This window comes from Chelmon rostratus, chromosome 16, assembly GCF_017976325.1.
Source record: "Chelmon rostratus isolate fCheRos1 chromosome 16, fCheRos1.pri, whole genome shotgun sequence".
NCBI lineage: Eukaryota > Metazoa > Chordata > Actinopteri > Chaetodontiformes > Chaetodontidae > Chelmon > Chelmon rostratus.
Genome location: NC_055673.1, coordinates 7,500,073 through 7,515,320, shown reverse-complemented (window position 1 = coordinate 7,515,320; position 15,248 = coordinate 7,500,073). Strand labels below are relative to the sequence as shown.

The 15,248-nt window shown below is 43.1% G+C and overlaps 1 protein-coding gene across 1 annotated transcript in view; it reads right to left on the bottom strand.

Moving 5' to 3' along the window:
- Window positions 1-11,148: 11,148 nt before the first annotated feature.
- Window positions 11,149-15,248, bottom strand: part of sdc2 (syndecan 2) — a 45,341-nt gene continuing 41,241 nt past the window's right edge. The window contains exon 5 of the mRNA XM_041955366.1: window positions 11,149-13,607. Coding sequence (XP_041811300.1) covers window positions 13,444-13,607 — 164 coding nt within the window. The 3' untranslated portion in view covers window positions 11,149-13,443. The remainder of the gene's footprint in view (window positions 13,608-15,248) is intronic.

Below are 15,248 nucleotides of genomic sequence, written 5' to 3'. Positions count from 1 at the left end.
TTTAATCAAGAAACTCAGTGATTAAGTGGCAAAGTGAGCGGCTTGTCGTTACTCTAAATTGAGTTTGTCGTGCGTGTGGAAGGTTATATTAGCCATTTCTAAATTGTCCCAGTCAGACTTTTGTAACATGCATTATCCCGCCGGGGGATCAGCAGTTTTATAGCCATCACCTTTTGTTTCCGTTGGTCGCTTAGATCACATGTTTTTAGCCACACTAGCAGCGTGACTCTATGATGGCGGAGTTGGTCTGCTGGTTGGTCCAGAGTGGAATATCCATCCACCTGTCGACACTGGGCTTTGAAATAAGGGAGATCTTCCTGTGCCCCACCCTGGGCCGACCCACCAACCGTACCACTCTCCACAGACCCTTTACATTTAGACAACAGTGAATCCTACACAAGCTTCACTTGTGATTTTGCATCTGTGGTTTTAAGTGAAATGTCTGGACAGCTATTGAATGAATTTAGTTCCCACGTTCATGTCCCCCTCAGGATGAACCGTAGTGACTTAATGCCACGATCCGGTCAAAAATTGACTTTGTCCAATAATTTGATTTATGACCAAATACCTGCAAAACTTCAGCCTCAGCTGTTTGTGTTTTGGGCTAATTAGCTAATGTTAGCGTGCTTACACGCTAAACTAAGATGGTGAACACAATAAACATTATACCAGCTAAACATCAACACGTTGGCTTTGTTAATGTGTGCGTGTTTGCATGCTGACATTAGCATTTAGGTCAAAGCGCCGCTGTAGTCGAGTGCAGCCTCGCGGAGCTGCGAGCGTGAACTGTGGACTTCCAGTCGCTCGTTGTGATGCGCGACGTCTTCTTGAGGACACGTGATCCAATGATTAGAGTTGTAGCTTGTCCTCATTTGTAAGTTGTGCAAGTTTGTGGTAAATGCTACAAGAGCTGAGTGTTTGTCAGGAGCTCAACAGCGTAGCCTGGATACTTACACCTCTGACTCATGCCGATGAGTCTAAATCATGTCAGAAAAAGTGGGACAGCTGGAGGTTTCTGGAGCAGAACGTTTAGACTGTTTTGGCTCACGACGTTCTTAATGTTCTCCAAACATTGTTGAAAATGATACTCCGGCTTTGTGTGAGGAGGGAGCGGTCATCCCCTGGGGTGAAACATACTATTATGTGCTCACAATATGCTTTGTGTGCTCACAAGATGTAATAACTGTAAAGTTCACGTGGATAAACGAATCCTTATAATCTCATCACTCAGTCGAAAAGGCTGATTCAGAGGCTCAGCTCAACAAAATGTGGTGTTATTAAAATAAACCAGTGCAGAAGCAGAGTGTGACATTGGTGAAATCAGTTTTAATTTCACTGAATAAGCTCAGAATACTGAAGTACTACATGAAAAGAGGGCGTGAGGCCAATTTTGTGAGCTCACAATACCATCTTGTTCCTTCAGTCCTTTATCTCGCCTGTTAAATTACGCTGACCTACATGAAAGTGGACTAAAAATTGGATGAAACTGACGTAATTCTGCTCTTTGAAAACTCTTCTTATTGAAGAAGATTAAATGTGTGTGTTCTATTACGAGAGAGAGAGAGAAAGATGTGTTTGTTGTCTGTCCTGTGTGATGAAGCCTTTATTGTTGCGGAAGTCATCACCACACATTCAGTAGATTTTCCCAAACAAAAGCTCCTGATTGATTTCTGCATCATGTTTGCTTTTGTGAGTGAGCCACAGAGTCACTTTTCTCATCATCAGGATGTGTTCGCAGGAGTCTTAACATTTCTCTTCCATCCTGAATGTGCTGTTCTTGATGCAGCAGCGATGACTTAATTGCTTAATGTGTGAAACAATCTGAACCGCCAACTTACAATAACAAGATGGCGTTGGCGCTCCTAACCCGGGCCGGCTGTGTTTGTACTTTCAACTGAGGAATTAAAATTGTTCTAATTCCCCGGTGGATCGTCCCAACTAAGCAAAATTGTTGCATAATTAGTTCACGCGTCCCTGCCTAATGTAAAAAGCATCATTAAGCTTTAAAACCTCTACACCCAAATTATCTTTTTTCTCCATGACTCAGAGCTTTTAAAAAGAGGAACGACGTTAAAGTGGACGGAGATTAGGCCCGAACAAAACTGGTACAAATTCAAGACATTGTAGCAGGTTCTTCACAAAATTTAGACATGATTTACCTTCTGAGCATCGTTGAGCACTCAAACCTCTTAAATTCAGAGCAGAGCTCACCTCCCTCACAGGGCTGAGTTACAGTTCAGCTCTGAGGCCGGTGAAAGACATGCTCTCTATGCTGTCACCTCCTCTGTTCCCTTTGACCAGTCAAATCTGGAGTCCAGCAGGGCGTTCAACAAGAGACCGGTTAGTTTGACTCAGGCAGGACAGAGACGACCAGGCACTAAATAAATTCAACCGTCCCATGTGGATTCCTTCGCTTACTTCCGACAATCTGTCCCGAGTTGTTATTTTCCAAGCTGAATAGGCCACTGAGACCTTCCATCTAAACAACTTGTGTTCATTTTTAGATTTTTCGCCAGTTTTTAAATGTTAACGTTATATTCGGACCTCGCTAATCTCTACCTATCAAATGCATGCAAATAGCATGCTAACACAGTAAACTCATATGGCAAGCATCATATCTGCTTAACATTAGCATGTCGTTGTGAGCATTTAGCTCAAAGCACCACCAAATTACTCAGATAGCTGCTAGCATAGCTATTGTTTGTTCTTAGGGCTGCTTTTTAATTTAATTTAATTTTAATTAAATTTTTCTTAGCCCTTTGTCAGGGCAAGACACATACAGCTGAGCCTCATCCAGGAATCGAACATGTGTCATTTTAATGTTGCCTTGCTTCTGTCCTCTGAGCTCTGGGTCTGGTTTGATTCCTATAGATGCCTTGGGTTATTGCAGCAGGAGTCAGAGCAGTGTGCCGAGGTGGCTGCAGCTGGTGGAGATGAGACTGAAGCTTGTGGCAACCATAACAATGACCAGCGTCAGCCAAGAGTACAGACTCGAGGTAGGAGCTCGGGCTACGGTTCGGGAATTATCACAGTTGTATTTTGTATTTTCCGGGTTGGGGCTCAGGCACCGGCCTGATGCAGTGCAGTGTTGTGTCTGCTCGTACGCTGCTGTGCTCGTACGTTTGGGTCAGCGAGGTGCTACGTGTCCACCCGAGTCGGGCCCAGGCTTAGTCTCCAGCCATGAGCTCTTATGAGGCCTGACAGCCTGTTTACCTTGGACGCCATTTCCTTGACGTTTCTGCATGGTTTAGCGCTGACTACCAGTTGATGGCCGGCGGCTTTATTGAATTAGCGCTGCAGCTACAAAGGCAGAGCAAGAAAAAAAAAGAGACAAAGGGAAAGATAGAAAATGAGCAAATGAGTGAAAGAAAGAAGAAAAGGAACTAGAAAATTCCCCCTGGGAAATTTTGAAAGGGACACGGGGTGTGTTCGAGCCGACAAAATTATCTACGTTTTAAAGTTTGAATGAAGTCTCTAGGACAAAGTATGGCCGAGCAGCGGACAATTGAAAAAGGCTGAAATTTGAGGAAATTTCCCCATTCATTTCTTATGGGAAATTTATCGCAGCTGTTCGCGTCTTACGTCGGCCTTCGATGGTCATAGCTCGAAAACCGTAAGAGATATCAAAATGTGCCGAGGGTCATTTGGAGCCGACAAAATTATCTACGTTTTAAAGTTTGAATGAAGTCTCTAGGAGAAACTATGGCGAAGCAGCGGACAATTGAAAAAGGCTGCAATGTGAGAAAACGGCAGATATCAGAGGCAGTCAGTCCCTGATTAATGAATTGCTCTCAGCTGTGTTTCTGTGGCTTTCTCCTTGTCTGTCTCTGTTGATCACCTCAGCTGTCTGTGTCTGCTTCTCTCCTCTGCTTCATGTCTCTGTTAACATGAATTAATGAACTGAATCAATAAACATGAATGGAGCTAATGCTAACGGAGCTAATAGAGCTAACGCTAATGGAGCGAACAGCTAACGGTGCGAATAGAGCTAACGGCGCTAACGCAACCAGAGCTAACTGTGCTAACAGAGCTAATAGAGCTAGCGGCGTTAACAAGGGGGCGGGGGGATGGGGTTTTCATTATGCATTTGTCTGTGTGTGTGTGTTTATGTATCTGTCGTTGTGTGTGACTGCGTATGTGTGTGTCTTCGTCTGTTTCTGTGGCTTTCTCCTTGTCTGTCTCTGTTGATCACCTCAGCTGTCTGTGTCTGCTTCTCTCCTCTGCTTCATGTCTCTGTTAACATGAATTAATGAACTGAATCAATAAACATGAATGGAGCTAATGCTAACGGAGCTAACAGAGCTAACACTAACTGAGCTAACAGCTAAAGGTGCGAATATAGCTAACGGCGCTAGCGCTAACAGAGCTAACTGTGCTAAAAGAGCTAACAGAGCTAACGGCGTTAACAAGGGGGCGGGGGGATGGGGTTTTCATTATGCATTTGTCTGTGTGTGTGTGTTTATGTATCTGTCATTGTGTGTGACTGCGTATGTGTGTGTCTTCGTCTGTTTGTGTGTGTGTGTCTGCTTGAACTACACAAGCAGCCCAACCTGCTCCTACATGGAGATGTGTCTGGTATATGTGTGTCTGAATGTGTGTGTGTGTGTGTGTTTGTTTGTGTGCGTGTGTAACTTCTGCCCCACCTGCTGATAATTACCTCTCTACCTCTCCCACTTTTTACCTGTTCCTGTTCAGTTTTGACGTGCTTGTTTTTAATCACTTTTTAGCTGTTGGTTAGCCCTGCTTGTGTGTGTGTTTGTGTGACTACTTTCTCAACCTTTTTGGCAAAGCGCTTGGTGAAGCTGAGTTTAACTGTTTGTTGGATGGAGATTGTTTTCAAACAATGCCCTTGTTTTGACTGAGCTCGTTAAGATAATCATTCTCAGGCTTGTTGTCCTGCAGATGTGTGTGCGTGGGTTATTGACCGGTGTGTGTGTAAATGACAGTTGCACCTGTTAAACTCCTCCCTTGAAAAGCGGCTTTTTCGCTGTCGGTTTCTTCCGAACAACTTGCGATTGTGTCAAAACCGTAGCTGCTATCAAAAAACCGATTACACTGTGAGATGCGGACAAGTCTGGGCCAGATGTACGTGTGTTTTATGTCCAGATATTCTTTAGAAAAATGACAAAATGGTCGACTTAAAAAGACTCTGCGACTCAGAGAACAGGAGTTTGTATTGTATGCAGTGAGATTTGGGTTCGGCGAACCTCCTGAACTAAATCCTCTGGTGAGAGAACCGTACCTCGTATCAGAGTGTACTATAGATCATCGGACTCCCGAGAACTTCCTGAGTCCGGCCATCTCCTCGTTTTATTCCTGACACAACAACTTTTCGTTTTATGGCGATCTAAAGACAGGAGGCATTTCTGCTTTGCTCACAAAACAGCTCTGAATTTTAACATGGGACTTAATGGGAGAACAGGAGGGCGCTGGCTGCACAAAACGTCTCACTATTTAAATTCAGTAAGTCTCTCGGCTTTTTCGAGGACATCACACGAAAGAGGACAAGTTTGTCTACAAACTGAGCCCAAAATTATGCGTGTAGAGTGTAATTTGTGGCCGTAGCGACGAGAAAACGAGAAGATTTTCAGATCGTTTTTAGACTCTGTGCCACTCTAGCACGCACTCTAGCACGAACATTCCGCGCAATACACACCCATTATAATCTCAAAATTTCCCGCCAAACGATCACTGTCATTGAACAGTGACTGATCAAAAACTATAGGACCAATCAAAATGTGGATGAATACACCAATAGACCAGACTTGGGTCTACATTTTAAAGTTGAAATGAAGTCTCTCGGTGAATGTATGCCTGAGCTACAGATGTTTGAAAAACTCCAATTTCAATCTTGTTTTTTTCGGCCGTCCCATTCATTTCTTATGGGAAATTTATCGCAGTTTTTCGCGTCTTACGACGCGAAAAACTGCGATAAATTTGAGAAAAGTAATAGCACACCGATCCCGAACAATACGCACGTTTTGATATATAATTTGCGAGGGTTTTCTCAAAGCTGTGGGACGAGTTTGAGGACGAAAACTTGGAGGAAGATGAAAAATAATAACTAGAAAATTCCCCCTGGGAAATTTTGAAAGGGACACGGGGTGCGTTCGAGCCGACAAAATTATCTACGTTTTAAAGTTTGAATGAAGTCTCTAGGACAAAGTATGGCCGAGCAGCGGACAATTGAAAAAGGCTGAAATTTGAGGAAATTTCCCCATTCATTTCTTATGGGAAATTTATCGCAGTTGTTTGCGTCTTACGTCGGCCTTCGATGGTCATAGCTCGAAAACCGTAAGAGATATCAAAATGTGCCGAGGGTCATTTTGAGCCGACAAAATTATCTACGTTTTAAAGTTTGAATGAAGTCTCTAGGAGAAACTATGGCGAAGCAGCGGACAATTGAAAAAGGCTGCAATTTGAGAAAACAGCAGATATCAGAGGTAGTCAGTCCCTGATTAATGAACTGGTCCCAGCTGTGTTTCTGTGGCTTTCTCCTTGTCTGTCTCTGTTGATCACCTCAGCTGTCTGTGTCTGCTTCTCTCCTCTGCTTCATGTCTCTGTTAACATGAATTAATGAACTGAATCAATAAACATGAATGGAGCTAATGCTAACGGAGCTAACAGAGCTAACACTAACGGAGCTAACAGCGCGAATACAGCTAACAGCTCTAACGCTAACAGAGCTAACTGTGCTAACAGAGCTAATAGAGCTAACGGCGTTAACAAGGGGGCGGGGGGATGGGGTTTTCATTATGCATTTGTCTGTGTGTGTGTGTTTATGTATCTGTCATTGTGTGTGACTGCGTATGTGTGTGTCTTCGTCTGTTTGTGTGTGTGTGTCTGCTTGAACTACACAAGCAGCCCAACCAGCTCCTACATGGAGATGTGTCTGGTATATGTGTGTCTGAATGTGTGTGTGTGTGTGTGTTTGTTTGTGTGCGTGTGTAACTTCTGCCCCACCTGCTGATAATTACCTCTCTACCTCTCCCACTTTTTACCTGTTCCTGTTCAGTTTTGACGTGCTTGTTTTTAATCACTTTTTAGCTGTTGGTTAGCCCTGCTTGTGTGTGCGTTTGTGTGACTACTTTCTCAACCTTTTTGGCAAAGCGCTTGGTGAAGCTGAGTTTAACTGTTTGTTGGACGGAGATTGTTTTCAAACAATGCCCTTGTTTTGACTGAGCTCGTTAAGATAATCATTCTCAGGCTTGTTGTCCTGCAGATGTGTGTGCGTGGGTTATTGACCGGTGTGTGTGTAAATGACAGTTACACCTGTTAACTGAAAAGCGGCTTTTTCGCTGTCGGTTTCTTCCGAACAACTTGCGATTGTGTCAAAACCGTAGCTGCTATCAAAAAAACGATTACACTGTGAGATGCGGACAAGTCTGGGCCAGATGTACGTGTGTTTTATGTCCAGATATTCTTTAGAAAAATGACAAAATGGTCGACTTAAAAAGACTCTGCGACTCAGAGAACAGGAGTTTGTATTGTATGCAGTGAGATTTGGGTTCGGCGAACCTCCTGAACTAAATCCTCTGGTGAGAGAACCGTACCTCGTATCAGAGTGTACTATAGATCATCGGACTCCCGAGAACTTCCTGAGTCCGGCCATCTCCTCGTTTTATTCCTGACACAACAACTTTTCGTTTTATGGCGATCTAAAGACAGGAGGCATTTCTGCTTTGCTCACAAAACAGCTCTGAATTTTAACATGGGACTTAATGGGAGAACAGGAGGGCGCTGGCTGCACAAAACGTCTCACTATTTAAATTCAGTAAGTCTCTCGGCTTTTTCGAGGACATCACACGAAAGAGGACAAGTTTGTCTACAAAATGAGCCCAAAATTATGCGTGTAGAGTGTAATTTGTGGCCGTAGCGACGAGAAAAAGAGAAGATTTTCAGATCGTTTTTAGACTCTGTGCCACTCTAGCACGCACTCTAGCACGAACATTCCGCGCAATACACACCCATTATAATCTCAAAATTTCCCGCCAAACGATCACTGTCATTGAACAGTGACTGATCAAAAACTATAGGACCAATCAAAATGTGGATGAACACACCAATAGACCAGACTTGGGTCTACATTTTAAAGTTGAAATGAAGTCTCTCGGTGAATGTATGCCTGAGCTACAGATGTTTGAAAAACTCCAATTTCAATCTTGTTTTTTTCACCGGTCCCATTCATTTCTTATGGGAAATTTATCGCAGTTTTTCGCGTCTTACGACGCGAAAAACTGCGATAAATTTGAGAAAAGTAATAGCACACCGATCCCGAACAATACGCACGTTTTGATATATAATTTGCGAGGGTTTTCTCAAAGCTGCGGGGCGAGTTTGAGGACGAAAACTTGGAGGAAGATGAAAAATAATAATAAGAAGAAGAAGAAGAAACGCGCGGGATAGTAATAAGTGACTCGGGGCTACGCCCCGAGTCACTGGCTCCTGCAGCTATGAAATAGCTGTAGGAGCCAGTGACTCGGGACGTTGCCCCGTGTCCCTAATAAGAAGAAGAAGAAGAAACGCGCGGGATAGTAATAAGTGACTCGGGGCTACGCCCCGAGTCACTGGCTCCTGCAGCTATTTCATAGCTGTAGGAGCCAGTGACTCGGGACGTTGCCCCGTGTCCCTAAATAGCCTGGAAGCTCTGCACCTTTATCTTTGTCTAAGTGTGGTTTACATTTATGTTCTCCCCCCAGACATACACACATACTGACCCTCACGTTAACCTAAACTAACACAAACAGCATATAAATCCCAGTTGCACTTTGAGACAAACTGCAGACTAAAAGGGCAAACACGTGCCGCACAGATTGGAACAGACAGATTGGGAAATCTGTTGGTTTCTGCATCAGCTTCAACCTAAATGCCTTCTCCTATTGGTCCCCCTGCTGCACCACCTCCCTGAATGGGCCCTATCCTGGTGGGATGTCTTGTACAAACTGCCTCTGGGCAAATATCACATACCATATTAGAACGTAGTGACCCCATTCCTTATAAAAGAGGAGAAAGAGGAGTTTTCACTTAAAACAACATATCGAGAACCAGAGGTGGCTTTACACTGACCCCAATGATCCGCCTCCCCGCAGGTTAGATCCAAGAGGAGACGAGACGCATGCACAGGGACGCTGTAACACACTCGTGCGGACGCATACACACTTTTGGAGCATGCACTGATGCATGCATGTTCAGCTCCTCTCCTGCTTTGGTGGGTTTGGCACCGAGAAGGTCTTTCGGGGCTTTCTCGAGTATGAATAAAGCCATTGTGATGAAGCAGCCTGCAAAAGTCCATATGGAGCAGATATCCTAAGCATGTCCCCCTTCCTCAACGAGTATCGCTGCAGCTCTTGAGTGGGATTAACACACTGACTCCATTACGTTAGCCCTGATGTGTTTTACGTGATACCGCTGGATAAATAAACCAGTTAATGAGAATAACCTTGCCCCTTTGAAAGCTGTGTCGGAGCTCCGTGTCGGCCTCGCCGGCTTCTCGTTCCACTCATGGCACCGCTCAAGATGTGCAATCCTGTGCGAGATTAATCCCCACCGTTACTCTAATCTCCCTCTGTAACAGGGTGAGATTAGGGCACTAAAATGATATGGTGGAGCACATTACCACATAAACATTACTCATCTGCACATTTATAATCCCCTTTGACTTTAAGTAATGTTAAGAGAGCGAATGTGCGGCAGAGTTTTAATGGCGGCCCTACATTTTGAAATGCTCTGTGCTCTATTTATAGCCACAGAGAGACCCCGTTTTTGAGGACAGCTTTGCTGTGGGGTATTTTTTTGGCTTTAGGGTAACCATAGTAAGAAAGGCTTACCTTTGAATAATTAGCCAAATGAGCACTTTGTTGGAGATGCTTTTTAAAGTGGTTAATGAGCCGTAAAGCAAGGCGTCTGCTCTTGACTTTTTAGACAAAAACACTTGGTAATAGATCCCAGGAGAAGCCTTTGCTTTAATGTAGTTATAATAAAATGGAAAGCACATGAACTTAAAGCCACAAACTCTCTGTAACTATAACAGAACGGCACTACACTGATACTAATATAATACTAATATGAGGCTGTATTTTAAAGGAATAGTTCAACATTTCCTGCAATGATTTAGAAGAGAACCACTCTCATGTCAGCAGGGCGCGATTAGCTTAGCCTAGCGTAGTTTAGCATACAGACTGGAAGCAGGGGAAAACAGCCAGATGTCAAAAGTTACAAAAACAATCTGCCTGCCAGTTTCTCTAAAGCTTAATTAACATGTTGTGTCTTGTTTGTCTAACCTGTGCTAAAAAAAAAAATAAGTTAATGAACCCCGGAGGAAGGTGCCTGCTCTAAGATGTTTACACAAAACGCAGCCAAGCTAACAGCTCCCTGAAAGCTTTTCTCTCACAAATATTTATTTAAAAAGCCTGAAATATATCAAGTTAAAGCTCTTAACTACACCAGAACACCGTGACTGATAGAGTAATTGATGGTTTTATCATGTTTTAGACATTTTAGGAAATACGTGTACTTGCTTTCCTGCTAAGCGTTAGCATGGATGTGCAGATTGATAGCACTCTCCTGTCTGTCTTTAGGAGTCTATTAGCTTAGCTTAGCCATAGCCTAGCACAGAGACTAGAAAGAGGGAAACAGTTAGCCTGGCTCTGTCCACAGACTTAAGAAATGCTGCCCACTAGCACGTCTAAATCTCACAAATAAACACCTAGCTAGTTACCAGCTAAGTATGCTAATTCTGTCTTAAACCATACTTGACGCACAGAGAGTGATATTGGTCGCCTCATCTCTCAGCAAGACAGCAAATAAGCCTACTTCCAAAAATGTGCAACTGTTTAGCTAATAATCACAAAATTACAATAACACATGCTTAAGGGGTAAAGCTACCGTGATCACATTAGAGTGTAAAACCACTGACTTTATACCAGCAGTTATCTGATGATCAGTTTATCATTAAGTTGTGTCTTGAATGTCTAAGAAAAATAATGAAAAAGGCTGATCATGCTAGTTCTGATGTTAACGATCAGTCTACAGTCATGTGAGACAGACAAAAACAGAAAACCCTCGTGTTCGACAAGCTGCAAAAAGATAATATTTGGCATCGTCCACAGAAAAAAACGATTTTAAAACAAGATGGCGGACGCAGTTGGATATTAGGCCACAATGTTTATTCAGTAGTGTTGTTTCAACTTATAGGTACAATACTGTCAGCTTTTGTAAGACTAAAAAAAAGTTACCATTACAGTCATCCATGCTCACAGAATGCCAGTCAAGTCGTTTACACCCGTCCTTTGTGTACACACCTGCCACTGCTCACCTTGAGCAAGTACATTTCCAAATGGTAGGCACTTTGAAGGTTTAAAACATTTGTGAATATACATTTATATATATTTATATATCTTTTCATATACTAATAAGCAATTGGACTCAATGGTCAGGTCTCTAATAGAGAGAGAGAGGAAAACTAAACGAGTGAAGAAAACGAGAATGAGGAAACAACATGATGTGGCCATGGTGGAGGGGGGTCGGTCTGAGAGGATGTCGGGAGTAGAAATACTGTGAGTCTTTGGGTTTTTCAGTATAGTTCAGTACCTTAAGTCCTATGACGAGAACGGACAGCAGAGACGGGGAGGAGAGGATGGAAGTGGGCGACCGAAGGAAGGGGTAACACGAGGGATGAGGAGGTAGAGGGATGAACTGCTGCATGTGGGTGATGTTAGTTCAGACGAAGTGACAGCATCTACTGTATCTACTTCACATTACTGCACAGCTGAAAAAGGCAACTTCACAAGCCTGCCAGACAAAATGTGTCTCTTCAGAGCGAGTTAATGTTTAACAGTAGCTGCTGCTGTTGTCATGTGACCGTAACCAATGGGTTCATTTGAAATAGCTAAGTGGCTATTTTGTAACAGCTATTTTGTGGCCTTTTATCCGGTTAAACTCGATTGGGGATGCAAAATGGCATCAGAACAAACGCGTTGTGTAGGTTTTAAACCTGGTAAACAACCTCATCCCTCAACAGAAGCTCTTTTGAAACACCTGCGCTGAGCACTAAAAAAACAAAAACAAAACGCGAATAGCCCTCAACGTGAGTGTCTTGACTATTCAGACGTTAACACTGGAGACTTAAATTTTTTTGTGCAGCCCCATTTGTCAATCCCCGGCCTGGTGTGTTTGTGTCCAAGCAGCAGCAGGCCTTCAGCGAGGAGATCTTTGGGCCTAAAGCATCAACACTGGTACACGGACAATAGCGCCAGGCTACCCGGGTGGCTCTACACAGCTGAAAGCGAGAGTGAGCGGGGGGTTGGTTGGCAACTCGACTGGCATCGCTCCAGTCCGGTTTCAAACAAGATGGGGGTGAGGGAGGTTAGGGTAAGCAGAGCGAGGGGGAGGAGATGTAAGGGAGAAAGGCTAGCAGAGTTTGGGTGCCATCAGTAAACTCGAGGGACTCATTGAGGGAGGTGGCTACGGGCCGAAAACCCCAGAAGCCACGGAGAAGAAACTTCATTCGCCAAACACTCGACATACACGCAAAGCTGCACGACAGAAGCGGGAAGCGAAAGCGGTGATTGTGCAATGTGAACGAGGATGCATTTAAATAGAGGAGAAGTTCAGCGAGACATAAAACAGAAGCGAGTTAATTTTTTTCTCGAGCCCTGACACACTTATTTTTAATCTTTTGAAGACCAGGTATGAAAAGAAAACGCTGTCGAAAAGAGAGAGAGAAAAAAAAAGGCTACACCGAGAAGAGAACAACCAAATAAACAAGACATAATGAAAACGCTCACGTTCGACTAAAAAAAACTGGTGTGAGAGCAAATAATAAACATTGTAACCTGAAGGGAGAACATTTACATTGACCGTTAACAGCGTTAATATGAAGACCAAAGAGCTTCATCAAAACTACAAAGGCATTTTTTTTTTAACATCAGAGAAAAGATAAATTAATGTAATACACCTTTAGAGATCAACATCAGACATGCTAGGACAAAATAAAAAGAAAAAAATGAAAGCAGGATTGATACAGAATAATTATATTCAATTATTTCCACTTTTAAATTTTTTTTTCTTTACAAATAACATACTGCTACAGTTAAAAGTAGTCAGCGACTTAAAACAGCTCCTTTTGACAGAAGACAGGTGCGATTAGTTTCCTCGCCTTTACAGATCCTGTTTTTTTTATTTTTTCAGCCTTTTCAAATAATACACAAAATGTTTAAATACACTGAGATTTGCCATAAAATGAGAAATGCTTGGTTTTCATTTAAAAAAAAAAAAAGAAGAAAGAAAAGGACTTAATTACAATACTCTATGCAAAAGCTTTCCTTTATGCTATTTTTCCTTAATCAACGTGTTTGTTGTGTTTGAACAGGTTTGCTGTTGTCATGGACTGCGTCGTTCACAGTCACCCGCGATTTGTCGTTCTGATGACGGGAGGGCCGGCTTTTATGCATAAAACTCCTTGGTTGGGGCCTTCTGATAGGCTGCGCCGGAGGGTTTCCTCTCTCCCAGGTCATAGCTGCCCTCGTCCTTCTTCCTCATGCGGTAGACCAGGAGGAGGATGAGGAAGATGGCGAACAGGAAGCCGATCACGCCACCTGCAATAACAGCTGAGAGAGGCGAAAGGGAAGGTAAGAGAGTCAGATCAGTAAACTTGTCCTATAGAAAGTGCTTCTAATGAACTGAGACAGTCCGACATGAATTGTGTCCTCTGTCTTGTGCAGTCACGGCTGATTTTAGCAGCTCTATCAGCTAATGCTGCAACAGATTTCAATACTAATGCAACTTCCCAGCAAATAATCGAAACTGAGGTCTTAAATGTGGTGAAACCAAGTGGCTACCGTCACAGCTGAGTGTTGAAACCAATGCAGTTAACGACACGTCAATGGGAAAACCCTCAATTTGTCTCAAGAGTTACAAACTCAGTTATTTTCTGTGGTTCATTTCCCTCCTTCTGGCATGTGTCCGGTTTAAAAGTTAGTGTTCCATTTAGTGGATATTAAGGCTCCGATCCTCGATTGGTACGCTGAGCCGTGCTGTTCCAAGCGTGGCTGATTTGACATGGTCTGTTTTCCAATCAGTGACTGCCGATTGGGGCTTAAGAGGAAGAAGCTGATGGTATTGGTTCCATTGCTTAACAGTTGGGCGAATAAATCCAATGGGGACAAACAAACAACAGCCAGTCCACCAACTAAACCCTGTTTCTGTTCCTGGCTGGTGAATCTCATGTCTCAACATTTATACAGTAGACTTATAATATTGGTACTGTAGCAATTTAGCATTGTGTTTTACAAATACCAACAAAAAAAAAAAAAACTGAATCCTGGACCTCCCCCACAAAGCATCTTGATAGTGTCTTTCATTAGTTCCACCCTGGCTTTACGCCCCTTTAATCCAGCATCTGTAAACATTTGGCTTCAAGCGACTTTGTACACTGCAGCTCTTGTTGAATGTCATTCGTCATTTTCTGTGTGAATCTTTGAGCTTTCTCATGACTCAAGTCACCATCTGTTAGCCAATAACTTGAGTGATTTCCCAGTGTAATGTTATGATGAGTCTGAGTTTAGGAAATTAGGGTGTGTAGGCAGAGACTACAGGGTCAGTGCAACACATCTGGTGGACGCCAGCGGAGCGACAGATAAAATGTTGAGTTGAAATATATGATGTGAGGCGAGTGCCATGAAAAAATGTTTTTATGAATTGTTTGATTTGGTGTTTTTGACTTTTATCCTTAAAATAAAACCTCAAGAGAAGAGTGTTTCACCATCTAACAACATGCCATCTGTCCTCCATGTTCTGATGTTGTTTGACTGCTACATATTGTGTTATAGACGACATAATGTGCGCCCAGCCCTGACTCAGGATTGTACAACCCAGCGTTCCACAACTTTCCCAGTCTTTTGTTGCTCCTGTCCCAACTCGTTTGAAACGTGCTGCTGCATCAAACTCACAATGAATACAGAAATATATTGACTTTGTACTGTTTTTAGTTGAGTACATGTCATCTATGACAGTCCTGCATGGAAATCTTCAGGTTTTCAACATTCATAATGCAACAAATATTGTGAGTGGATCTTAATGTCCATGCAGGACTGTCATAGGTAGGTGAAACTTTCTGTAAAGGACACACAGCAGGCTAACAGTGCTGCAACATCAAGGGAAATCTGAATAAAATCCGCCCATGCTGTACTAAGAAACGCCCCCCTCCAGCTTTGACCCTGACTCTCAGAACTAAAGCTCCAAACTCGCCA